This window comes from Neopelma chrysocephalum, unplaced genomic scaffold, assembly GCF_003984885.1.
Source record: "Neopelma chrysocephalum unplaced genomic scaffold, ASM398488v2 Primary Assembly neopelma1_23, whole genome shotgun sequence".
Classification (NCBI taxonomy): Eukaryota; Metazoa; Chordata; class Aves; order Passeriformes; family Pipridae; genus Neopelma; species Neopelma chrysocephalum.
The window spans coordinates 26,179,639-26,206,143 of record NW_020897691.1 but is presented as its reverse complement, the minus strand read 5'-3'; the positions used below and the strand labels follow the sequence as shown (position 1 = coordinate 26,206,143).

The 26,505-nt window shown below is 36.8% G+C and overlaps 1 protein-coding gene across 4 annotated transcripts in view; it reads right to left on the bottom strand.

Moving 5' to 3' along the window:
* Nucleotides 1-236: 236 nt before the first annotated feature.
* Nucleotides 237-26,505, bottom strand: part of ARHGAP18 (Rho GTPase activating protein 18) — a 98,803-nt gene continuing 72,534 nt past the window's right edge. For all 4 annotated transcript variants that reach the window (XM_027691331.1, XM_027691321.1, XM_027691312.1 and 1 more), the window contains exons 6-15: nucleotides 25,656-25,821; nucleotides 22,839-22,930; nucleotides 20,110-20,187; nucleotides 17,108-17,267; nucleotides 14,385-14,467; nucleotides 12,971-13,177; nucleotides 12,056-12,202; nucleotides 6,401-6,525; nucleotides 5,237-5,298; nucleotides 237-2,602 (exon numbers count right to left, since the gene is read on the bottom strand). In XM_027691331.1, coding sequence (XP_027547132.1) covers nucleotides 2,511-2,602; nucleotides 5,237-5,298; nucleotides 6,401-6,525; nucleotides 12,056-12,202; nucleotides 12,971-13,177; nucleotides 14,385-14,467; nucleotides 17,108-17,267; nucleotides 20,110-20,187; nucleotides 22,839-22,930; nucleotides 25,656-25,821 — 1,212 coding nt within the window. In that variant the 3' untranslated portion in view covers nucleotides 237-2,510. The remainder of the gene's footprint in view (nucleotides 2,603-5,236; nucleotides 5,299-6,400; nucleotides 6,526-12,055; nucleotides 12,203-12,970; nucleotides 13,178-14,384; nucleotides 14,468-17,107; nucleotides 17,268-20,109; nucleotides 20,188-22,838; nucleotides 22,931-25,655; nucleotides 25,822-26,505) is intronic.

Sequence of the window (26,505 nt, the reverse complement as noted above, 5' to 3'; positions counted from 1 at the left end):
TTTAGCTAAGGTGTAGTGTGATTGCACCAAAGTTCAAAACTTCTAACTAGTTATTTCCTTTTCCAGCAGGCATTCATGTTGCAGGACTCTTTCTAACTTATCAATGTTTCTTGTCATACACAAAGCTACAAGCTATCTACAAAGATGTAAAGTGTGAAATTAAAAAAATAACCATTGCTTGGTGTCAATTGGGTATGTTTCACATACAAATATAAGAATTCAAATGAGAAAAGAAGTCAGAAAAAACAACATTTAATTATAAAAGAGCTTTTTAAATTAAAAAAAGAGATAATGGCACTAAACCAGAAACAAAGTTATTTAAAAGATCATAGCCACAGGGCAGTTACAATTTTATACTGAAACTGTATAGCTGTTCCTATCATCCGCACTTTGCTCCTGATGAAAATAACATCTAGAGTTCCAGTAACAAGTAATCTTTTACAGAACTATAATGTACTATGAAAACACACTTCATTTTTGTATTACCTGACAAAAACCCTTATATTTATTACATTAGATTTATAAAGGTTTACCTAAGCACTGTGCTGTTTTTCTACTCTACTTAGTCCTTACATTTGAAGAACAAGGAGTGTGGTTTGTTCTTTTGACAAAAGTGATTTGTCCTGGTAGATTTGCCCATAGTGGCACAGCACTATACCATGCAGGAGTACCCAACTAGATGGAGCATTGAGGGCAGTACAGTCATATTAAAACAATTTTCTATTCTACTCATCCTGCTTTTCAGAATCAGTCAGTGCTTCTTTTTCATATGAAGACAGACTTTGGCTTTAAAAAACAATAAATACTCATGCCCCCAAAATTGTTCATATGCTGTGGATAGCTAATCAGCAGGTGTCTAATTTTTCTATGACCTTTCAGAGTTCTGTTTCACTGCTTGTATGTAAAAGGGAGAATTCCAGTAGTTACTTTGTCAACACAGTCAGGTCCCATATCTAAAGCTCAGCATAAAGGTCCTTTATTCCTTTAATCATCTTTGATCACGAAAAAAATGTAATTCAGTCCTTGATTGTATGTAGAATATTCCCTATGAGGTCAATATAAATTCTGTGTGTGCATTGAAATAACGTATTTAATTCCAAGGATATAATTTCACAGTAGTTATTTCAGGTAGTCAGCAGGCAGGTGTAAGCACTTAAGCACAGCTGAGCTAGTTTACAAATAAATTGTAAAGCAGTACACAAGCTCATGAGCCCAAAGTATTGCTGGGGGAGTGGGGCTCTGGAGCTCCAGGCCACAGCTCTTTGTGCTGCAACAAGCCACATCAGTCTATAACTCATTATCACTAAATTCCATGAGGACCTTTCAGTCTTTTCCTGCAAAGCAATGGATTTGCAATAGTACTCCGTTGGACTATTAAATTTGGAAGTGGTTTAAACAGCATCTATCAGCATCAGGGAAATCAGAATTCAATTTCTAGCCTCATCCAGGATAGACCAGACATACAGCTGATGGTAGGTAAGATCCAAAAAGCCTACGTGAACTGCACAGTAGACCCTTACACTGGTTTTGAGAGAAAGGTATGGTGGTTTGCTACCTATGAAATTTAGACTACAGTTTCCTTCCACAGTTATTTTATTCTTCCTGAAAGTTTTTATTGTGCTAGTAATTGAAACGTTTTGGCAGTTCACAAAATTCAATCTATCAGATATCCAAAAAACCTGAAACCAGTGTATGTAACATGGCTGCACATCACTGCTAAAAAACCTAAAGGTCTTTCTAGTGCATGACAATACGCCAGAATGGACAATGCCAAGAGTGGTGAGCTTTAAAAATTACTCACCTTGCCACATGATTTTTTCTTTCTTTCTTTTTTTTTCTTTTTTTTTAATAATCTCAAGAGTACAATCAACCAGAATAACAATAAAATTATTTTAAAGATCTAGCAAAAAAACCTGCACAGAAAGCATTTTCACAGTTGTTTTTACATAGTTTTCATCAAACTTTAAAATTAGGACTTCCAAAGACAAAATATATTGCGTTCTAGTTGTCTCCTGTGAAATTCACACTTATTTGGGAAATTCATATGACTGGGTTTAGGTATTTTTAATACTGTAGAATTCAGAAGTGCTGATAACAATTTAGTCCTCTATCGTACTAGCAATGAAAAGACCTATATGAATGCAAAAGTCTACACAAACAGATTGTAAATCTCTAATATAAACAGGTTAAACATCTGTTTGAAAAATAAATTCTTCTGCAACAAGAACTACCAGATGGGAGGTAGATTAGTGCCATTAAAATATTTAAGGTACTTATGCTTGTTTCAAATATGAATGGGAAAACTGTGCTATCTCCAAAATTTTGCTGCAAGTAAAACTGAAAATTTACTGGTTATCACTGCTGAGTTTCCATCACTTTTTTTTTTTAAACTGGATAAGGTTCTATTTGTATAAATAACAGTTGAATGCTGAAAGGACACACTATCCCTTTGAAACATTCAGCCTTACAATGTAAGTCCACAGGTTGTTTTTTTGTTGTTAGTTGTGAGCTTAGCTCTGCTTAGGTTTTATAACCCACTCAGCATTTGGGTTGAGCTGGTATAGGTCCTTCATGTAGGTATCATCATCAAGGCAGCGTTCCCCTAGAAATGTAAGAGATATGTGGTTACATCAGTACCAAAACAGAAAGGAATCAACTTTCAAAGGTCCTGCCACTGTTTTATTTCATTTAGGTTTTCAAGGTCTCTCTGTGGTATTAAACAAAGGACAATGCACCTAAAAGCTAGAAGTAATCTTACCCTGCCCATCTGCCTTGAGGAAGAAGGGGGACAGGAGGAAAAAGGAAGGAGAGTAGAGGCTGTGCCACTTCTGTGGCACATTTTAGGTCAGATTCTTCACGCAGACCATACAGATGGAAGCCCTCCTCTGTGAAGATTTAGGAAAAAAGGAGCAATGCCCTGGTCCTCTCATGGGTAAATACAAGGTTCATGTTTGCATAGAAGTCCATTAAAATTTCAAGTTATTTTCCCCTCTTGAAGTGCTAGCTTTGTGCAAGGTTTGTCCTTGTTACGAAGGTGTTACTCCCTATCCTGGTCCTGCTATGCTGTTCTGCATAGTACTTCTAATAGTTTCTGTCCTAGAAGGGAAAGTAGTACACTGTTCTCAGTGCATTACAAGCAATTAATTTATGCATAGTAGCTATGATGAAAATAGCATATGCTGATCCATCAAGATCTACATGTTCTTCCCATTCCCCTACAGGCAAAGCATTATCTAATGCATCTGCAGCTCTACATCACAGCCCCTCTTCTTCTCCACTGTGCAGACGGTTGGGGTAGATGGCTCATGTGCCAGACAGATGTTTCCGGTACGTGTACTCCTGATACAGAAGGCAAGCAGAGGTGCAATGCTGCAACTGAGTTTCTCTGCCAGCTCTTTGGATTCCCTGAGCAGGGCACGCAAGAAGGCAAAACTTCCTGCTCAACCAGGCTCAGTCTCACTGGTCCCTCTAGGATTTTAATACCAACCTATGTGACCTGTACTGCCCACACTACTGAACTGGGCTCTCTCCTCTACACAGTGCAGCATGTTCAGGCAGTGAGAGCACAAGGACAGTGCTTTGCCATATCCAGTCCAGCCAGTCCCAGTCACAAAGCAGTGGCAGAAGTCCTGTTCAGTACCCTGAAGCCCTACAGTGTGTACTGAGTACTCAAAAAATGTCTGGAGACTTCAGTGGCTCCATCTGCTAGGGGACAGGATCACAGCACTGTGCATGTTACAGTTATGAGCCCAAGTGTACGGATGTGAGCATATCATGAGCCCATCGAGTCTTCTCACTTTGGGCTTCCTCTGCAGGAGTCAGTCACATCGAGCAGAGAGAGACAAATGGCAAAGGTCAGGACAGCTGGTTTACTTAAGCCTGTACAGCAAGTTAAAGTCTGGAAGTTTCTCTTATCTCAACTGAGAGTATTAATAAGGACTAGGATTTGTAAGGGCTGATTAAAGTTTAAATTGTCTGGAAGTAAACCACTCAGACAGAGAAAACATCTAAGCTTTCTAACATATTTCATAACAAAATAAATCTGCAACTAGCCGTGTATTTTCTCTAAGAGAAATACAATTTCTGTCACATGTTTAAAGTAATAGTATGTTGTTTCAGTTTCACTGGAATTGTTACAAAATCTTTCTTTCTGCAATGATTACACTTATGTACAATAAACAAGATATTCCTCTGCTTTAAAAAACTCTTACATCTGGGATCACAACCTGCTTTAAAAGGCATAGAAAATGCACATATATGCTGGATATGCAAGAGACATATAATACATTAATCTGGCCTCCAGCTATCTTAGTAACCTCTTTTTCACCATCTAATTCAGTAAAAACACTGAAACATATCTGTTGCAGGAAAATACGGAAGTGCTGTTTTTAATTAAGTCTTTTGGTTAAGACACAGACACACAAAAACTTGATTTATAACAGTGATTAGGTAAAAAGGAAAAATGCTAGAAGTAGCAATTTACATACAGGATTTAAACTTGCAGAGCACAGAAGTACTGCATGGAATTTTATAACTTCAAATAAAGTTTAGCAGTCACAGTTAACAAGAAAAAAGTAAATGTATGTCCAATGCAATACTGGGGTTTTTTTGTTTGGTTTTTTTTTTTCTGAGTATATGAAAAATACTGTGATTAGAAACTGATTCCTAATGAAAAAATCCTCTTGCATTTGTAAAAGAAAATTTCAGAACTGTGTTCAGAATTATCCTTGGCATTAACCTTGCTGATTTCCTACTTACTTTCATCAAGAGAGCCTGGAATAGACAGAGCAGGAAAGACTAACTGTTGGAAAATTTTATCACTAGGTCATCTTTCTGGTTGAGCATTTTTTCCCCCAAAGGAACCTGTAAGCAGTGCTCAAATGCAGAGCACGAAGGACTGTAAGTTCACTTATTATCCCTCAGTACAAAGGGAAGAATAAAATGAACTTCAAGTACCTTTCTATCCAACATTTTTGTGCTTCTTCACTGTACACATATGTACACATATCAGGAACATCTGTTTCAGCTGCCATCTTTCTCTGGGACAGATAATAAGCTACTACTAGTATAACGATCATATCAACATCTCTGCTGCCTTCTCCACAAGGTTAACTGTCTGCTTTAGTGTCAGGGAGAACTAGAGACATGAATAAAAATGCAACCACAGTGAAGCCCATGGACAGTGTGCCAAGGAATCCTATTCTAGCAAAATAAGTTTTTCAGAAGCCATTCTTACCAATATTTCCTCCTATTTCATAAAGAAAGACCTCTTCTTTGTTGAGTGTTTGGACATTTCCACTGTAAGGAACAAAGCACAGTGAGTGATGATACTGCATAAGAGCTTGTAGATCAGCCACTTAGACGTGTCTGGGAAAAATTATGCTAATTAACATCAGCAGTGTACCTGTCACAAATCATTTGTGTGTATACTTACTGATAGTCAGCGAACAAGAGTACCCTTGCATGCTAATGCAAATGAATAGTCCTACAAGTGAGTAATATTCTACAGAAAGGTAAATTAGGATAAATGTGAAGAAACTGCAGGGTTTAGAAAAGAATATCATTGTTATCAGCAAGTAGCCTGATATTTACCCTCTGATTTTTTTTTTCCACTGCAGATGCAAAAAATAAGTATTCCCCTCAAACACTCCATATTTCAGAAAAAGTCTTATGGTTGAGTGGGAGAAACCAACTAAAAGAAGTAAAAAACAGATGGTGGAAGAATAAAGTGCCTATATCACAAAAGGATTCTACTGTTCTCACTGTTTAATAGTAGTAATATATGCTAAGGCACAGCCAGAAAATAACTTTCTGACAAAAATGCAAACCTCAAAACAGCATTTAGGAAAAAGCAGCTTCTTATTCTCATCTAGTGCACCATACTATTGCTTTAGCTAAATAGCTATATATGATGAACATTTATTTTTAATTAAAACTCCCCTTCTAAATGGATTTGGATGACTAAAATGTAGCTTTCCTTTTAAATAATTTAATATGCGTGACATTTGCACATTATTATATCCCAATGCCTATTATATTGCTATATGTCAATGCATTATTTTACAAAATATTTACTTTCTCCTTTCCTCATTTCTTTGTTTCCTAGACTTATTTTCTTGGAGTTCCCTTCTATCTTGTCGCCAGAAAATTACAAAACTATTCCTGACCCATCAGATTCAACAGCGATTTTTTACTAACAACACTCATGTATTCCTTAAGGCTTCATGAGCTTTAATGACATTAGAAGCATTAAGTTAATTCCTGAAGCATGTATTTTGATGGCTACATTCAGCCAAAAAATTCATGAACTGACCAGGACTTGAAGTACTTTAAAACTTATTTCTTGATATAATAAATGAAAAGACACTTCTCTTGAAACAAAACAAAAATGTGTTTATACCTTTTCTGGCTGAGAAACCTGGCTACTATATCACCGGCTTTCAGTTCTTCTGTCAGCTGTATTGCCATGGAAACTTTCGAAAGATGAGGCGCTTGCACCCGTATCACTCCCTGAGGAACATCAGTCTGCAAAGCAATAATGGTGTTGGAACAAAGCTGCTAGCAGCTGGCTTTGATGAGCTCCTCAAAGTACAGTATGGAATAAGTAACTAAGTACAGTGCTCTGTACTTCACTATCTACTACACTTCACTACAAAAATATGATAACTACGCAGTAATTCAGTAAATTACATCAGACTTTCAAAGCTCTTTTTAACAACAGGGAAAACTTCAGAACAAAAGAACAGTAGTGCTTAATTATTTTTCAAAGACGTTATGAATAACAGTAACAATTATGCTATATTAAGAACACACTCTGGTACGATAAGAAGCATGTGAGATTGATATGGAAAAATCTTGCTGTAGGCATGAAAGCCAGGCAACAGCCCTGCACCACCCCTCTGCTAAAACTTCAGGAAGAAACCTTTCCACTTTCATTTAACCTGAAATGCCCAAAAAAAAAAATCACAGAGTACTCATGGGTCAGTATACTTTAAGTGATTCCTCTTTCCTCTTGGTAAATTTCATTTTTTTTAAAATAGATATTCACTACTGCAGCTTCTTCTCCCTGTTTTTTATTCTCTAGAATATATTCAGCTAGCCAGCCTGCAGGTCTGACTATATAATGGATTTGTATTTTATTTCAATCCACAAGTCCTGGATGATGAATATCAATCATATTAGCTACAGAGAAGGAGGGCTCCAAAGACCAGTTTTTCTGTTCAAGCTGCAGGTACATGACATTTGAAGTTACAAAAGGCATAATTTATTTGTGAATAAGGTCCTAATTTCTGTTCCTGGAAATCTCAAGGTAATTTTTCTATTCATATTACATTATCATTTACCCAAATGTACTTATTTTGATAGGAAAAGAAAGTAAGAGTCTCAGTACTCAAGGTTGATTATGAGAGTTCATTCTCTTCTCCCCCCCACCTCCATTTACTCAATTGCAAAGCTGAACATTTCTTCTTCCATAATCAGTGAACAAGTCTGGGCACCTGTGAATCTAGAATAGCTTCTCTGAAGCCATCAGTGTTAAATGAATATAGAACAAGCATAAACGTGAGCAGAATCAGGACAGCTTCCTGAGAAAGCTGAAAGCTCATTACTATACAAATGAGGAGTTATGGTAAGTAATTTTAACCGAACAATCCTTCTATATCTAGTCTTATTATTTATTGATTTTAAAATATTAGACATAATACCTATTTCTATCTAAAGCATTAAGAAATGTCATATTGAGAATTTGCTATGTAGTAATCGTGGAATCAAAGGTTCATAACATTGCAAGAGATCTCCATGAGATCTCCCCTAGATTTATCCCTAAATTTGTCAAATCTGTTCTTCAGGGCCTTCACTGATGAAAAAAGTGTCTCTAGCCATCCACTAGGAAGCTAACTCTCACTTAAAAATTTTTTGCCTCTTTCCAAACTTCTGGGATCCTGGCAAAATGAAATTTTTATGGCTGAACAGATATCACAGACATCCCTAGCTGGTCTTTCACCAAATTCAGCATAGTAAATTTAAATTAGCTTTCATTTTTTATACAGATCTTTAACATTTTGTCTCAGTTGATTTTAATGGGGTTTTTCCAACTTTCAGCTGGATAACTTTTTTTTAATATATACAGCAGGCATCTTATATATTATTTAAAAAATAACCTGCTTTGAGTATATGAGAGAAAGACTAAAAAATGTCCACAGAGTTCTAACATTATGGTCACAGATCAAACAGAATAATTACTTTGTTTATTCAGACAAAATCATTATTAGCTCAGCTAATGAATACATTTTGCCACTTTCACCACCTTCATTTACAGAAAAAATCATGCCCAACTAGAGATAGAACAGAACCTGACCATCCCCTACCCCATTCACTGTGCTAGTTGGCGATAAAAAAAATGTGGCCTAAAACATCTAGGAACAGAATCACAGAAGGGCCTATTCTCTGCACAGCACAGCTCAAAACATCCAAGTTAGGGGCTCCACATCACAATATATAAGCCATGTACCTCTTAGATGATAAACAATACACTAAAGAGTGGTCACCTACACTATTCAGTGCGCGAGTTCCCTGTGCTGCCCCACAGGCTCTTTCAGGATGAGATTTAAAACACTGTAGCCTCTGGCTGAATTAGAAAACCTCTTAAGAAAAAACATGAAGAAGGTACATACTTAATTGATGGAAAATATTGGCCTACAATGTTTAGTCTGCAGCAGGCAGAGCAGTCACCTGGGAGGCACTCATCTTCTTTCAAACTCCTTCTTGTCAGAGGGACTTGAATCTATGTATCACAAAAGAACAGCAGCTCCCTGGCTATAGGATCTGGGGTAGGTCTCCTCCAGATTCTCCTATTCCATTTGGTATGACACACTTAAATATTTATCAGGCTAGATGAAGAGAGAAATTAAGTGACTATGCAGTATTTTCAGTAATGATGGAATATTATATATAATTATTAAATGTGCAAATTATACCAAGCAGGAATGGGACATGAACATTATGAAGAACAAAACTGATTTTAAAAAGGATCTTGCTACATGGGAGGCAAAGTCTGAAAAAAACGCAAAACAGTTGTTCTCTTTGAGTTGCAAAATGTCGCACCTATTTTGGGACAAAAAACTGCAAAACTATACAAAGAGAAATGATTTAGCAGGTAGCAATTTTTTTTAGTAAATAATTTGGCAGTGCAGTGAGCAACAAATTTAGCAAGAGTCAGAAACATTTTTCTGTGTAATTCAAACAGGTTATACAAACTCGTTTGTATAGAAGGGCTATGGGATACAATGGTTTTACTAACCTGTAGCAGCTAAGTCTACTAGCATTGCATTGTGCTGTTAACATGACTGCTCCTTACTTTGGAACAATTGCAACATACAGAGGAATACAATGACAGATGGTATAAATCAGGGTAAAGCTAGTGGGTAAATTTCCAGTCCTGAGGGCATCTTTTTTTGACCATTATGCAGCCCAACAACACCAGAAAAAATCCCTAACACTGACTTGGAGCCATGGGTATGCATAGGTATCTCAAAATGCAATTAACCCTCACAAGCCCTCTAATATTAACCACTCTCAGCACTGTACAGAGATCTCACCTACAGTTTGCAGTAAATGCTATTTAACCTCTGTCTTAAAGAGGGAAATATGATTGATAGAGAGGCCTCATCAGAGATAAGATGAAATTCTATCCAAATGAGCTGCTATTAAGAATGCAGATACTGAGTTATTTATGGAGAGTATGAAAGTGACTCAAGCTCTGTCCATCTATGTTTAATCATGTGGGGTGCCACAGCAAGTGGTAGAAAATAGCAACTTTTCCTTAGCTTTTATTCAGCTGCACACAAGATAATTAGCTTTCAAAAGTTGCAAAGTTTTCACTGGAGCAGGAATTCACCCCAAGGTTGGGTGCCTCACTTGCCATCTAATAGTGAAATGCAGTTCAGGAACTGCACAGGAAAAATCATCTCAATTTTAAATTAAAGCAGTATAAATTGAAAATTGGGGTGGGGGGGAAAACCCCCACAAATTTTCCTTAAAGAATGAATGTATAAAATTGTCATTCACAATGAAGCCTTATCAATTTGTTAATATGATTTTAAGAGTAATATCTTCCCAGGCACCCAAAATTACTTAATGCTTCAAATAAGTATGAAGGATTTGTGAAAAATTGTACCATTTAATTTTGAACCAAAGCCCCACAGAATTCTACAGCTTAAAGAAAATTATTGAATAGTAACTTTACATTTACATTTGAGCAAGAATGTATTACATGAGACTTAAGTCCTAACTCTCCGGTGGATTGAAAAGACATAATTTACTCTAAAAGACCTCAGCACTAACTCCCCAGTGGATTAAAAAGGCATATCTTACTCTAGAAGACCAACAGCGCTGAATTACAAAAAAAATCCAATATCTGAACTTGCAACAGCATTTGCCTACTTCAGTGTATTTGCTGTTATTTCTACGATGAACACAGGATGGCAGCATTAAGTGTCATCTCATCATAACTCAACTGAACTGAATTCAAGGAATTCTCTTCTTATTAGACTGAGAAAAACAAATACCAGTGTTTAATGAGCTTTATGTAAGTCTTCATTCTGCGTACAGATTCCGTCATATAGACAGATATGAAAGTAAGGCAAAGTGATGCCTGGGGAATTAATTAATGTTGGACATTAAGATATGTGTCAAATATTGCATACAAAATGAGGTCGGAACACTGAAATGTAAGTCTCCAGCAAATTCTGGATATAGTTGCTCAAAGAATCTAGCTATTTACACATTCAAAAAAAAAAAGGCAGCATACCAGATTTGAGAGATAACACAGCATATTCATTTGCTTTTTTTTTCCTTTTTTTGGCTTAAAAAAATGCCTTTATGAGAATATGACAACCCTTTTTTTGTAACAGTATGACATACACGCGCTTGATAAAAAAGCTGCGGACTGCTGATAGCACTGAATTTCTACTAGTGACCACAAGATGTCTCTACCTCACCAGAATCTTCACTGTGACTCCAACCCTCAAGGGGGTATTTTCATACCACCCAAATCTGATAAGTGTTCATTATGTTATCAAGATACACGTATTTTGTGTTACCTGTTTGTGTATTTAAACTAACTTTGGAATAACGTGTAGGCTAAAAAGTTTCAAAAAATTGTAAATACTAACCCCATTGAAATCATAAATAATTTCAATGTACATGATATGTATTTTTTAAGCTTTTGATGTCAGTGGGAACAGTCCAACTAAAATCTTTCTGAACCACAGGAGAAATTAACACTATAATGCCACAGGATTTTTTTTTTATTTTAAAGAATATGTGAAGTGTGTTGTGCTGAAACTTATGCCTTGAGATCACTGATGGGTCTGGCAGAAGTTAATTACCTAATGGAGAGATTCTGAACTGTAGATCATATATACTGGGGTAAGGTGGCAGTAGACACTTGGACAATAGCTGCATAAGAGGCAGTTAATCAGCTTTTTACATTTGTTTCATCCTTTGGGGTTTCTTAGGATGGGCAGGTTGTGTGTTCTAGCTAAAGATTGAGACAAAGAGTTCAGTGGTTGGGGAACTTCTGTAGATGGAAGAATAATTAAAAGCTAGATTTGTTTCCAAATACTATTACATATAATAGAGTGAAATCTAGATATTTAGTTTTTAAGTAAACACATGATCTGCTGTGACTTTAATTGGGCAGCACGGAACCTAAACATGGATAGAGTAATACTAAGTCTTGTCACAACACTTAATTTCCTCTGCAGATACAGAACTAATATATTTTTCTTTCAGATGCTCAAATTGAAACAACCTGTGGGATATAATTTTTCAGAATAGAAATATTTTGAAAAATCTGAGAAAACAAACAAAAAAACAGTACAGTCCTCTAAATGCATCATGTTGGTAACCCACAAACCATGAAACCCACATTAACTTGCTCTCTATTGCAATTCTTAGTTAAATAAATGTAGATATCCTCTCTGTCATATGCACTTTTTCACCACTATAAATTATGGTCTTATTAATAAAGTATTTCAGATGCATGCTTCCTTACATCATTAGGAGTCTTCTCCTGTTTCTCATGCTTTTCACGGTCATATGCCATCTTTTTCAGAAGTTTCTTCATAGCTTTGTCCTTTTTCTCCTTCTTCTGTCTTTCAGTGTTTTGTTTTCTCACTTGGTTAACAATAAACTTAGGAATCTAGGTGAATATAGATAGTAAGTAGGAACAGCTACGTAATTTTCTTAAGTAATTAAGTTATCAAAACTTTGTAAATGGACAAATTATCAGGTAGAACTCAAAAAATAGTATTTATTTCCAGTAATAATTACAGATTGAAATAATATAAAACTGTGAAACGATTTTAAAACCACTCTATTTGTGTGGAGGGGAAGAGAGGTGGACTCATACAGCGTTTTTACTTTTCTCAGCCAACAAAATTTAGTCAACACTTAGTGTGCACAATGGTGATAATTATTTTTCCTCACATGCAGCAAAGGTCAAAATTGTTTCAAATTGCTAATGGACAACAAAGCTTCAACTTCTTCAGTCTATCTTAGAGCTTTGCTTGAGACCATGATACAACTTCATGTTTTATCAAAACATGTTTTATATAATATTAAGTTTGGCCCAAAATGCAAATGAATTCAAATATTTCCTGCTAATATCTTTAAGCTCAAAAGAATTGCCCACAACACTGTATACTGGTAGACCAAATATAAATATCCCCCAGGGACTTATTTTTGAGTTCACATATAGTATCTACTGTATTAAAACTCGGACCATCAGAGCTTAACATCAGATGTAATGATTTTGTTTTGCTCCCGTAAGAGTTACCTATAAGCAAGAACCCAGCTGGATGGGGCTGATCTTTCTCTAAATCATGGATGTAACTCCATATTACTTCTTTGTTCAAATAACTTGTTTCTGAAATTCATCATTCCCCGCCCCACCTAAAAATACACTTACTGTCCAGAGAAGTTTTTGGTACTGAATCATAAAACGCATGACATTTGCTGTTCCAGCTGCCATAACAAACTCGCTTTGTTCAATAGTCTTTGAGCCAAACCCATGAAATGTGAAAAGGTTTGGGGCCATCACCATTGCAACATTCTTTAACGTCATTTTATTTTTGTCTCGATGATCAATTACCCTTTGGAGGAATTCAAGCAGTACCTGAAATAAGAGCAGAACTTACAGCTCAACTCTGCACATGAAAAGTGAAATGTGCAGAATTGAACATGAACATAGAAGTGAAACATGATGTTACATATTTTTTGAAAAAGCTCTTAATTCCTAACACAACCACATTAAAAACAATCACTAATATGAGTGTGTATATATTTATTCACAGGACTGTAATGCAAGTTTTGTTTCCTTCAAGTAATGAAGTAAAACATTCTTATTATTATCGTAGATAACATTTTCAAAAGTAAATCATGTGACTTTGAAGCACTGCACAGTAGGATGTTTTCTCAAAACCCTTGCTGTGTAAGTGCATAAGTAGTATCCCACAGATGCTTGTGAAGACATTACTGTTGGCTTTTCTTAAATTGAAGGTGAACACAATAGTGCCAGCTGTCATGGTTATGGAAACATGGAGTGGCTAGTTCTGTAAGGTAAACAATTTGTGAGTAAAGCATTGTGAATGACAGGCAATTTTAAATTAATTCAGTTCCGGATATTTGTAACTCAGCTCAGGAGCCCTCTTGACTGTCCTCTTTACTAACTCAAAAAGGAAGCCTTGTTTGAACAGTAAGACCTAGTAGGGGGTTTTTGACTGTAATAGATGATCTTTTGCATCCTACACAAATCCTGCACTCGTTTTTGATTGTAGCAGTTTTAATAGTAAGCGTATTCTGAAAAAAGATTATTAGCTTTGCTACAAAAGGAAAAGCACAAATTGAAAGACTCCATATAATGTGCTATAAATAGCAACAGGAAGTAAATTTCCAGTCTATTGAGAGTAGAAACAAACAGCACAGCGAAAAGTGGGGAATAAAAATGAAGAGCTAAACCCACTTCATAAAAGCAAACTCACATCCATAGTATTCTGTTTATTTTTTGCATTGGAAATAATGAGTGCTGCTGAAAAAAAAAGGAGCAAAACTTCTAAGAGAAAAGGTTGCTCGCTGCGAGATTATTACTGCAATCTCCTGGAAAAATTTCAAGTCACATTCTTAGAAGTCATTTGGGAGGAATTAGGGTCCTAAGTGGGTTTTTTTCTGAAATATATATTAAAAACAAAAAAGAATCACTAGTTTCAGTATTAACTTAGAACTGAAAGAAAAAAGAATGTTAAAAAAACAACAGCATTCATAACAGTGGACTCATAAAAACAGACAAAACATTTCTGCAGGAAAACAGTATTAACAATTCTAACCTTCAGAGTGTCTCTGTTTGCTTCAGGTAGAAGGAGAACCAAAAGATTCAAAGCTTGCAGCTGCTGTTTCCTCGTTGGAAGATCTGCCAGTGAAGAACATGAACCTCAGTATTTTGAAATTGTTCTTTGTACTTTTCAAAAAGCATAAGTGGAAACCTCTTACAAAATGCTGAATGCATACACATGGCTAATTGTCATAGTATGAAAAAGGACTGGCAGACTCTGGTTTTCTGATACTCATTTCCAAATGTTCTTTTAGGATTCAGTTGCTGTATGACTCAGCAGTCTTCTGGCAATATTTTCTAGATGCCTTGTGATTCTTTATTTTGCAATGTTACAAGAAGAAATAGTCAGCTAACGGTTCCTCCCTTTTTGAGCCTGTGCCCCAACATATGAAAATATATATTCAAAACTGCTTTCACAGTTTCTCTGATTGCCTTCACAGTTGCATGGTCTCCCAAGTCACAGAATGAATATCACATGCTACGGAATAAGGCAGGTCTTCAGTGACATAAGCAGCAGCAGCTGCAATGGCAGTGGGGATAAAGCCAAGAGCAGAGAAGCTTAACACTTATCTACAGCAGTAAATGCTGTACCAAATGATGCAAGCTATAATTAAAGAAAGCTAACATTGTTCTGCCTTTTACCAATTGCTCAGTGGTGCGTCATTCACCTAAGATGCACAATGAGTGCATCCCTACGCTCCTCCACCTCCTAGAAGAGCTCCTACATTATGGCAGTGTTGAGCAGCAGGAAGCCCTAACTCTCTCATATTTGCCACTTGTGATAAACTTCCTCCTGTCATGCTTTAGAGGACATGCTCTGGCAAGTCTTCTCAGCAGACTCCTAATGAATCAGGCCATACATAAAACAAGTGAAGAAAGAGGTACCTGCACTTGACATAGTTTTATCACGCTATTCCAAAATTCGACAGCGCTATTCTCATGCTTCCTGTTGGGATTCCAAATCAATTTGGGAGACACCACAAAAATAATAAAGGTCATTGATGAAATTAAAAAACCAAACTGTTACTGACTACTTTATACCATGATAAAAATTAAGGAATTGAATAAATGAGTGGCAAATGGCATAGCCATTTAAAACATCAAGTAGTGAGAACAGTGTATCTACCTGCTCTAGAAAGACATACATTAAAAGTAAGGCTTAAATTCAGGTTCAAAACACTATATGTCACAATGTTCCAAAAACAATGAGAATCAACATTTTCCTAGGAAAGCAAGCAAAAATACAATTGCAAAACATTAAAATTCATTACTTAAATTGGGGGTTTCTGTCTACTCACCTTAATAACAATTGAATTTTAGCTGCTTACATTACTTAATCAATTAAATTGTTTAAATTATGTTGTTTAAATATTTAATTCTAACCACACTACTTAGTCACAGTATCATGAAAAACACTGATTACTGTCACAAAGATGATGTCTTCTTTCTCTACCACCTAATCTTATTACATGTAACCATCAAGACAGGCAGACAATTTAAACAATGGGAGGCTATGAAGTACTGTGTCTGTTTTGAATCGAATCCTTTGGTTCAATGTAGAAAGTGGTTTGGATCCTGCACCTGAGTATTTCTGGGTAAATAAAACCACATAAGCCTTCAGACAGCTGAGGAGTGAGAAGCAGAAACCCTCTTGGCTCCAATCACTATCCAGTAAATGGAACAGTCTTCTGGAGTAATTTGCTGCCAGCATCATCTGAAAGCATTCTGGCCAGTTTTAACTTGCCACTCAGTACTGCAGAATCAACAACACATGTAACACAACAAAGCACCAGCTCCCTACTCCCACCAACCCAAAGGCATTGAAAGGCAGCTCACAACTGGGAGATTGACATAGCCCACAGTTTTTAAAAATATTCATCTGTCTGCCTGTCCATGGGAATTGTCTGACCCTGAGAATAGCTCAGTTGGTTACAGCATGGTGCTAATAATGCCAAGGTCATGGGTTTGGGCCATTCACCTAAGAGTTGGACTTCATGATCCTAGTGGGTCCCTTCCAACTCAGAATATTCTGTGATTTTGTGGAAGTGTCTCTAAGAAATGCACCATTGCTCTGACTGGAGGGAAGTGAAATAGAACTTTGCATGCCTGTGTTGACCGGGGAGTTAATGCATGAGGATTCTCACTCCTGATTCATTATCACCAAGCCAGTCTCTTTCAATTACAGCTGGCATGTTTGCTGTCTTTGTGACCAGTTGGCAAGGAGGACATTTGCACTGGAACTTGCTGATCTCATGGGACATGGATGATCAGCAGTTCTGACTGTTCTGCTTTAACTTCTCCCATTGTAAAGGGATAAAAGACCATAAACAGTATAAATTATAATTTGTTACATTTTTCTGCAGAACTACTTATCTTTGCTGTGGTTTTCTTTTGAAGCAAACACTGTTTGTAAACTGATACTGTCATACACGATTTCCTTACAACCCTTCTATACCTCCTAACAACTATCAGAAACATCAGAAAGTGGCAATGTGTTTTCATTTTATGTGTTAACTACTGAAACAGTTGTTACATGAAAAATGTTATTTGTACATTAGTAAAAATATGGCCAGTCTTTTCTCAGGAGAACTCACATTGTTGTTATTCAATTTGTTTCTCAGTTTTACATATTATTAGTGAAAATACTGCTACAGCATAGAGGCACTTATCTGCACGGATATCAATTCTTTCAGCTGAGACAGAAAGGACACTACTCACTCTGTACATCTTGGAAAGCTTTGAGATATTCTACAGTGAGAAGTGGCTGAGGCAGTTCACGTATGAAGAGTTTTAAAAGACTTGCTGCATCATGCTGCTTTACATTTTCCCAGTTGAAAGTCCCTTCATAAAATTTTGCTTCCAGTTCTTGGCAAAGAGTCTGAAAGGCAGTAGATACAGAGAGCACCAGTAACACTCGGCTGCTGGAAGTCATGCATCACACATGCAGCAATGCTTTCCATACTTTGAAACAGGGGGGAAAAAGGACATCTGAAATATCACTTAACTTCAGCTGCCACTGACCTTTTGCTACAAAAAGATAAATTGGGGATTAGAATTACTGCAAGCAAACATGTAGTAATAGGCAGCAGTCAAATCATATAGGAAGAATCTCAAGGGCCTGCCTCAGGGCCATATGGAATATACAATAAGAAACAGATAACACACTCAAGTACGTAAGGGTCATGACTTCCTCTCCCACCAAATATTAAGACACGTCTGATATACATAGCAATTCTGAAACTACTACCAAAAGTATTGCTATACTGTATGCACGGACATTTTCATAGAAAAAAATATGGCAATTACATGTGTTGGCACACAGTTTCCTATCAAAATACACAGTAAGGTGAGGCTGGTTCTCTTTTTAAAACATAGGAAAAAGATGTGACTGAATAGCTGAGGGTCTTGCCATCTATAGGGAACTCCATGTTGCTGGGCACATACAGCTTTGCCAGCACTGCACATGTCAAATGTGCCCTCTCTATGGAAGGGGACTGTACTGCAAATCATGAGGTTATGCAGCAGAATAAACAGTACTGAAAGTCTCAGTGGTACATCCTAAAAGTTGGGAAAGGGTGAAATATTGTTGGCAGCAGACATTACCATATACCTGCCCTGCTCCCACGGCAGTGCTACCACTGGGCTTTCAGAGATGTACAAATGGGAACACGCTGCAAAGACCAAGTCCTTCTTCGTCTATTGCTAGGCATTAGTCCAGGCCTCACATCCACTTCATTTATTTCTTAGACTGGCAGAGCAGGAAGTAGCCTCCATATAGGGCCATATAGGTGCCCTGAGGCACCTCTCAAAGGTCACTCCCTTCTTCTAGACTCAGTTACTCTAGACAGAAAAGGAGGACAGAGGCATCGGCTTGTTTTGCAAAGTATGTGCTATGGAAAAATATGGCCATAATTATTAATCTGGAAAAGAAGGGCACACTGGAGAGATGATACTAGATACATTTTTAAGATACCATTCTTATTAAATTTAACTTTGTCAAAATGGAAAATGGATCTATTTCCAAAGAAAATGTGGACACTTAGGTTGATATAAAAGTTGGATGTTCTCAAGTGTCCTCAAGAGAGACCTTCTGTCTTCACTGACTATGTTGGGGGTTCAAAGGTGCAATGATTGCAACTCAGATGTCTAAAGTCAAGTGGGTATGATTTCCTGATCATCAAAAAAAGCAACCTTTAGAAACAGACATGAAAATTCTCCCCCGAGGCTCATCAGCTCCTCCATCCACATTCAGACTAAATCACTGCAGCAAATGCAGTATTAAAAATACAGATAAAATGAATTGTTTTATATGAGAGGTAAGAGTGGAAATTTCAACTGTGTCCTAGTGATCCAATGCTTAGATTTTAAAGTAAATGTATTTAGCTACAGGTATATCCAATGCATCTTTTAATAATAACTCTAAAATCTATAGAACATGATAGTAAAATATTTTTTCTGTGTCTTTGTGTAAAACTACATAATGAAGAAAATACTTTCCTTTTCCAGTTTAAGAAAACAAAGAAAAAAATCAGTCTTTGGTTTTCTTAAAATTTTCTATTTGGATAAGTAAAAGAACTTAACATATTTGCTAAGAAAACAATTGCTTGATTTAAAGAAGCAATTAAAAAAATGAATGAAAGCCAAATAGTGACTGATCCCCTCACTGGGAAATCATATTAAGCTAATAAAATCAAAGAATAAACAAATAAACAATTAAATAAACAAAATCACTCAGAAATCATTCCAGTTTGCGGAACTGATTAGAAGTGGAAAATAAAGAACAGAGGAAAACTGAAAAAAAATTACTATCTTAGTTACTGGTAAAGAAAGAAAACCAATTTCCATAACATTCCCTTCTTTTAGTTGTTTCTAATGAACAAGCTGCTGGACCAAGTTCTACACAACAGAGGCTGGCAGACGTCTTTGAACAGCTGAATCCACTTAAATGGTCCTTTCTGTTTAGAATTTAAGGCCAGTTCAGACCGTCTTTTTAACACATTGACTCTTGGCAAGAATCATACTGTGCACTTAGTTTCCTGCATTAAGGCAAATACTGGGGAAGAGTCTGCATGTAATTGGCACTCACTCTGCAAGTGTTGGTGTGCACAGATGTGCCTAACACTTAGTGCCATGGTCTAGTAACCACAGTGGTAGTGGATCAAGGGTTGGACTCGATGATCTCAGAGGTCCCTTCCAACCCAGCTGATTCTATGATTCTATGATTGCACTTGGTGAGCCACTTAGTTATATTGCTGTTCATAAAAACAAATGTGAGAGTTCTTCAGTGCGTGCTGCCTGCCTTGCCCTATAACATAGGTTAAGTCTAGCTATTAAAACAGGCTCAAAATGCCAGAGAAAAGCTTCCTCCTGGGGTAGAAAGACTGTGTAGGAACTGTTCAAATGATTAAGATGGTTCAGGGAAAAAGCAAAGGCCTGAAAAGCTCATGCCAAGGATTAATGATATTTTGGCACAATTGAATTTGAAATGTAGCTTGAACTCTCCTTCAATTTTGGACACCAGTCTTTTCCCTAAGACTATACTGGATGAAACCATCAGCTCTCTGGCTAATATAACTCAGTTTTCTTTGTAAAGAGATTTTGCTTTCTGTTTTTGAAGATTTTCATAACAATGTGAAATTAGAATATATTTGTATGACAAAATAAAATCAGAAAATACAGATACATTTTGGGGGATGTTAAGAATCTGTGCAATGTTTTACCTTTACTCTTGTTGCAACTCCTGGTATTCTAAGAAGTCCTTCTGTTTCCAGAGTTGTCTCTTCTATCTGGGCAATCAGCTGTCAAGCACAAACAAAACTGCATGAATGAAGATGCCAGTTAAAAATTACTGGAAGACAGTTCTGACATATTGGAGCCTTTACGCTTGTATCTCTGTATGCATATGTGTATGCATGCATTTGTGCAAACAGATATGTAACAAGTGGAGGAACAAACAGTTTGTAAATGGATTACAGTTGTTATAGAAGAAAACTTTAATATGGTTCTTACCTTTTTTATGAGTATTACTGAAGAAGAGTTTGTCTATTTTATTAAAAGAAAACTGTATGCTTTTTACCTTCTTCAAGTCTTCTCTGAAGACAGAAGAATTTTTTCCAAAAATTACTCTGCCTTCAAAATCAAATCCCAATTACTACCCTTGTAAAATGTCTCCAAATCAAAACAATTAAGGTAACATTAGAGATGCAGTATTAATTTTCTCACAAATACTCTTCTTCAGGACTTTACTAGAGAAGAACTAAGAACTTCTAGGCTTTAAAGAAATCTCCGATTTGCAAATTCTGATGTTCTAACAAACTCAACAGTTTGCAATCCTACACATGGCTAATTTGCAGAAATTCTGTAAAAGTACTTCAAACAGGTACCATAAATTCTTTTTCTCTAAAAGATATTCCTAAAAGCATTCACTGAAGGATGGATTTAAGAGTATACAAAAGAAATCTGTAAACGTCAAAAGCTGATGACATCATTTTAGCGCAAATAGTTCTCATGATGTTTAACTAGGGCAGTGCCTTTGTTACATGCCTTCCTGTGCCAGCTCTTGAATAAGAAAAATTATGCAACACAGTTGTGCTTTCTCCCGTTACAGAAATTGAAGGGGGTTTACCTACCACCGTATTCATGTAACAGATAAATGCCATAAAAAAGATCAGACAGAAAAAACTACAAAGTTCGAAAACAGCACTAGTAGTGTCACGCTGGTGTATTTTCCAGGGTTAAAAAAAAGTGCTAACTGGCCCTATCCAGTTCTCACTGTATCTGGTTTACACCAGATCAGTGGCTGCCACTCTCATGTGTTGAACACGAAGACGCTTTGGGCGTTTTGTGATTTGCCATCAGTACAACGTCTGGGGGAGGCAAGGTCTGGTGGCATTACTGGTGACCACAACTCCTTCACACACAACTCCTTCACTCCCCTTGGCCAAGAGGTGGCTACTGGCAACCACCAGTCTCCTGCCTATGGGAAATCCCCTCTTCACCTCTATCAGGGCTGCTTTGCATGGTTTCATTAGCAGGCCAGAGACTTGAATTACTGTCAGCAGAAACTTCTGATGGAGATACACGGATTGCTATTACCCTCAGATTTTCCAGTCAGAAACCCCCTAGGTTAAATTATGTCATTATTTTTAACTGAAATTCCTCAATGAAATAAAAATTCAGTGTGTTTTTGTTTTTAATTAAGCAGCATTCCTATTAGCTTGCTTTTTTTCATTTTAGTGATAAACAAGGTACATTTAAAAAGCAGAATGAGCAAAAATGTTCTTTCTTGCACTTTATATAAATCCCCCATTCTTGGAAAGCATGTGCTGTAGAGAACAGGCAGAAGAAATGCGAAACTTTTTTATTTTCATATTCTCATTTAGAGTAAAACTGTATTCCAAATGACATCTGCAGCTTGCAAAACAAATCACATCTATAAGTGATTAATGTTTATGTAGCATTTTCTTCCTGCAGAACTATGCTTATGACAGTGCTAGGATAGCACCATGATCAATCACTTTTTTCAATTTGAATTCTTATTTTCTAGATAGCCTCTTTTCCAGAAATGTATTTTTATGATCCTGAGGAAGTAATTTCTGGCATGAATGACACAGTAGTAATTTTCAGAGAATGATGCAAAACTACTTTGAGTTTTCTGTTTCTCAAAAAATAACAAGTACATCCACAAACATACTGAAACATTGATGAGATAGCACTGAGTTTCTGTCAGTGTTAGGACAGTTCCACACACTGTGGTCTCTTTTTTTCTCATGAAATGAGACCTGCTATGCATGGGCAGTAAATCCAGGGTCTCCATTATCTTTCCCTTTATCTTCCTAATTACTACGAGATGATACGGGCCAAAGCATACCCCCATGTACTAAGGCAACAAGTCTTCTGGAAAAGGGCTGCTGTCACCACCAGATGCAGTTATCCAGCATGATTCCCATGCATCCCCATAACATCCGTCTTGTGGTCCAAATAATTTCTGAAAGGAGAAAACCACTTCCTAGAAATACATGTTCAGCCTGGGGGATTGAGAATTTCTACAGAATTTCAAGTATTTCCTCTGGGAGACAAAGAAGAAAAAAAAAGAAGGAGGCAGCCTTACTGATGATGGAAGTTACACCACCTTTATGAAATGGAATTTGGCTGAAGCAGGTTCCTACACTGATTTTTAGTTTTCACAAGCTTATTAGTAAACTTGACTAAATCATGAAGATCAGTTGTAATAAAAAATTAAATGTATTACTTTGACTCAAAATATGTCTGATACAAAGAAAAGTATCACATTTACTGAATTAGTAAGTAAAGTTGCAAATAAAAGTTACGATAACTTTGATAGAGTATTATACTGAAAACTGCTACAGGAAGCAAATAAATCCAGGACAAAAGGTTATGTTTGTCATCTGCAGGCATGTAACAAGTTGACTTGTTCATGCCTATTTACCTTTTGAAAAATCAGTGGGATCTTGGTTCCTGGAACCTTCTTCTGATCCTGTTCCAGTAAAATTGACAGTGGGACACCAAACAAGCCAGAGTCTGAGGAATAAAGCAAAAGAAATGGAGACATTATCCACATCTGTTCCAGTACATGTGATAATGGCATAAACCCATATTTCTGAAGCAATAAGTCTACTCAATACATTCAGAGCTATTGACCTTTTGTTCAAAGTGTTTTAATGTCTTTGTCAATCAAGTTATTACACAAAGAATTCTGGCCAAAAGGATTCATTCATCTCTTTCTCGAGAGTCTTCTGTTTTGACTTCAAATTGCCATCCACACATTCCGCAGCACAGTGAAGCAAACTGCATAAATGAACCATCTGCGTGGTTCTGTTTTGCAGAATGGGTGTGATGATGACCCTGCAATGCAGATCTTCATTACTCAATGCAAGTTATTATAGTTAAGATGCAAATGGAAAGAGTAAAATATCCAGAACTTGGCTACTAAAATGAGACAAATATAATTACCACTCAGAGTTACTCTGAGCACTTCGCTCTATGATGGTTTTGAAATAGGAGCTTTTCAACTTCCGTGTTCTTGAATTATACAACACTGGCAGAAGAGCAAGATAACCAACTCACCAAAGGTTTGTTTTATTTTTTTGTGTTTTTTTTTAAAAAAGCAAAAGTACAGTTAATTCTCGGTTAGAAAATAGCCTTTACAATAGTGCTAAGGCAATGCAAATTAAAATAAAAAAAAAAAGAAATCTAGTGCCAGTTAATCTAGCCTTGATGCAAAACCACCCTTATTCTTCAAGTAAATGGGACTCCCATGTATTTATGACCCAGAAGTAAATGACTATTAGAAGAGAGCTATACTAGTAATAACTAACCCAAAGTCTGCTGACATAGAACTTCTCTGTCAGAAGTACTGATAATTGCTGTATGTGCAATTTTTCTAAAACAGCATATAACACTACATATAGTTAAAAACTGCTGCTTGGTATGATGCCATGCCAATATTGAACACAGAACAGCTGCAATTACTAAAAAAAATTGTCAGCCCTTGAAGAAATGTGATATATGTCAAAGAAAGATCAGTTTTAATGCCAAATCAAAAAGTTCTTGTATCTCCGTGAGCATAAAAAGTCTACCTATAAAATACAATAGACTCATACATACAGTCAACATCCATACCCCATAGCTTTATTATCTTGAAGATCTTGTCAATAATAAAAGTAAAAAACAAACTACAGAAGGTCAATAGAAAGGCAGGGCTGGGAACAGCACAGCATTCCCCAAAAGAACTATATTCTCATGATCTTTTACATACTCAAGCACTGAGGGGAACAGCCAATAGACCCACCACTGCTTGAATCAGTTGGCCCAAGAACACTTCAAGGGTGATGAGGTGACTGACGGTCAGGTAGAGCAATAAGGCACTGAAGATAGTATATTGCAAAAGCAGATTTGCTTGGGAGAAAAAGTGACAGATCATTGTCTATTTCCTACACATTTCCATGGGTCTAGCCCACCTTTTTTAACTTCTAAAAAAGTTCTTAATCAATTCAACATTACATGAATTCCTGCCATTCAGATAATAATGAAATTCAACCAATAAAATCTGTATGAAGAAGCAGTTAAAATCAAGACCCAAAATAAATGAGAAGAAAGTGTTTTGTGTCTGATTATTAATGACACCACTACTGTCTTCTTCGAGAATAAAATGCATTTAAGGGATACAGTTCTTGTAGATGTTTCTGTGTATGCCTTTTGCACTTAAAAAGCTATTTTCTACTACTGTAAAGTGAAAAGTGTATTCTGAAAAATCTATTGTACCTTTCTGTATATCTCAATGCTCTCTGTTGCTTTCAATTATTTAAAGTGAGGTATTGCACTATCACATTCACAGAACCTTGACAACGGAGTTATGGCCAAAGGAGGCTTGTGATTAACTGGTAACACATTTCAAGCTCTTGTAAAGCATTTAGCAGAAGCCAAAAATATGAAAACAAAACAAAGCACTGAAAACCTCTAGCATCTTGAAATTGGTTTCCACGTTTTCTGTGTTCCCAAGAAAAGCACTGCGATTATGCATAGGCTCCAATCGCTTGCAGAGCAAAATGACGTGTTGCAGCTGTTGCTGATGCAGAGTTGCATCCTCTGCTACAGCTTAAATCTTCCACTTAATATGATGCCATTCTGGATAAAAGCTGCATTATAGCCTAATACTGGTTGGCCAAGACCTACATAACACAGGAAAGTTTGCCAGACAGAACAAGAAAGTAGGTGACAAAGGCTCTCAGCATCTCCCACCAAGGGCAATGAAAGCAAAAGTCAGGTAGACTCACAGAATGACAGAATTATTTGGATTGGAAAAGACATTTAAGACCATTGAGTTCAACCATGAAAGTAGTCCAATACCTACCTTCAGGAAAGTTGGAAAAGAATACACATGAAGAGCACATTCCCAAAGAGTTCTTTGGGAATAAATCAGCATATACAAACTTCTGTGAAGTAATTCTTGCTGCAGAGCATGCTACTATGATACTTACCCTTTTCACTCCTTAGCTTATCTGCTTAGGGATTGACTTGAGTTTTAACTCTAGACAATAAACAATGGGTGCAGTAGCTGGAGAGACTATGTCAGTAAACTTATTTAGAGTGTGCCTTGAGTTAAGATGTAAAATTAAATGCTGCTCAGGACCTATATTACTATTCATATACTAAACACAAATTCTGTGATTCTCTGAACTGGGTGCATTTGTTTTGCTGGATTAAAAGAGATGCATTTTGTTCAGAACACAAAACACCAACTCACCTTTGGTTTTGATTTTTACAGCTTTTTGTTGCTTGAATTCTGTCCCAAGTATGTCATAGAGAGCAGTTAATTCAATCAGTGCTAAAGAATAGACTTTCTTCATATCCTGAGGGGCCAGGTCACCAATTTTTGTGGTACCTGTTTTGTCCTTCGGCAGTCTGAAATTCTAAAAGCAGAGATTTGCAGCAGGGTGAATAATCCAAGTCATGACAAATTACTTAGCTCAAAGGCTATGCTTCCTTCAGGGCACAACCTTTCATCATGAAGCCTCCTGTTACTAACTAAATCATAGGAGAATCCCTCAAACAGGTTGAAAAGCAGACGATCTTAAAACTATAGGAAGACTCAGGTTCCTAGTGACTTCTGGAGGTCATCTAATTCAATTGCCTGCTCAAAGCAAGGCTAAATTCAAAGTCTGATTGGGTTGTTTGTTGTGCTGTTCAAATGAATTTTGAAAACTCCCAAAAACGCCTGTGGGTACCTGTTTCACTGTTAAATGCTCTCACGGGGACTTTCTTTACTTTGCAAAACAAAATTTTCTCCACTAGTCACTTGTGTCTATTACCTCTTGTCCTTTTACCCAGCACCTCCAAGGAAAGTCTGGCTTTGTCATGCCACCTACCCACTCCTCCAAATTCCGCATCCTTTTCCAATTTACAGTGGTGGAAATGTCTGTCCATGAACAATCCTATGCATGTACAGTTGGAAGAGAAATCCCCCTGCACTTAGCGTGCAGGACTTTCACTGCTGCGACCATGGGTTCAAGTCCCCGGTCTCCTGGCCTGATGGAGGTCGTTAGCCCTGTGTGGCCATCCATCTATGAGAAGGACACTCTAAACAAACCTACGTC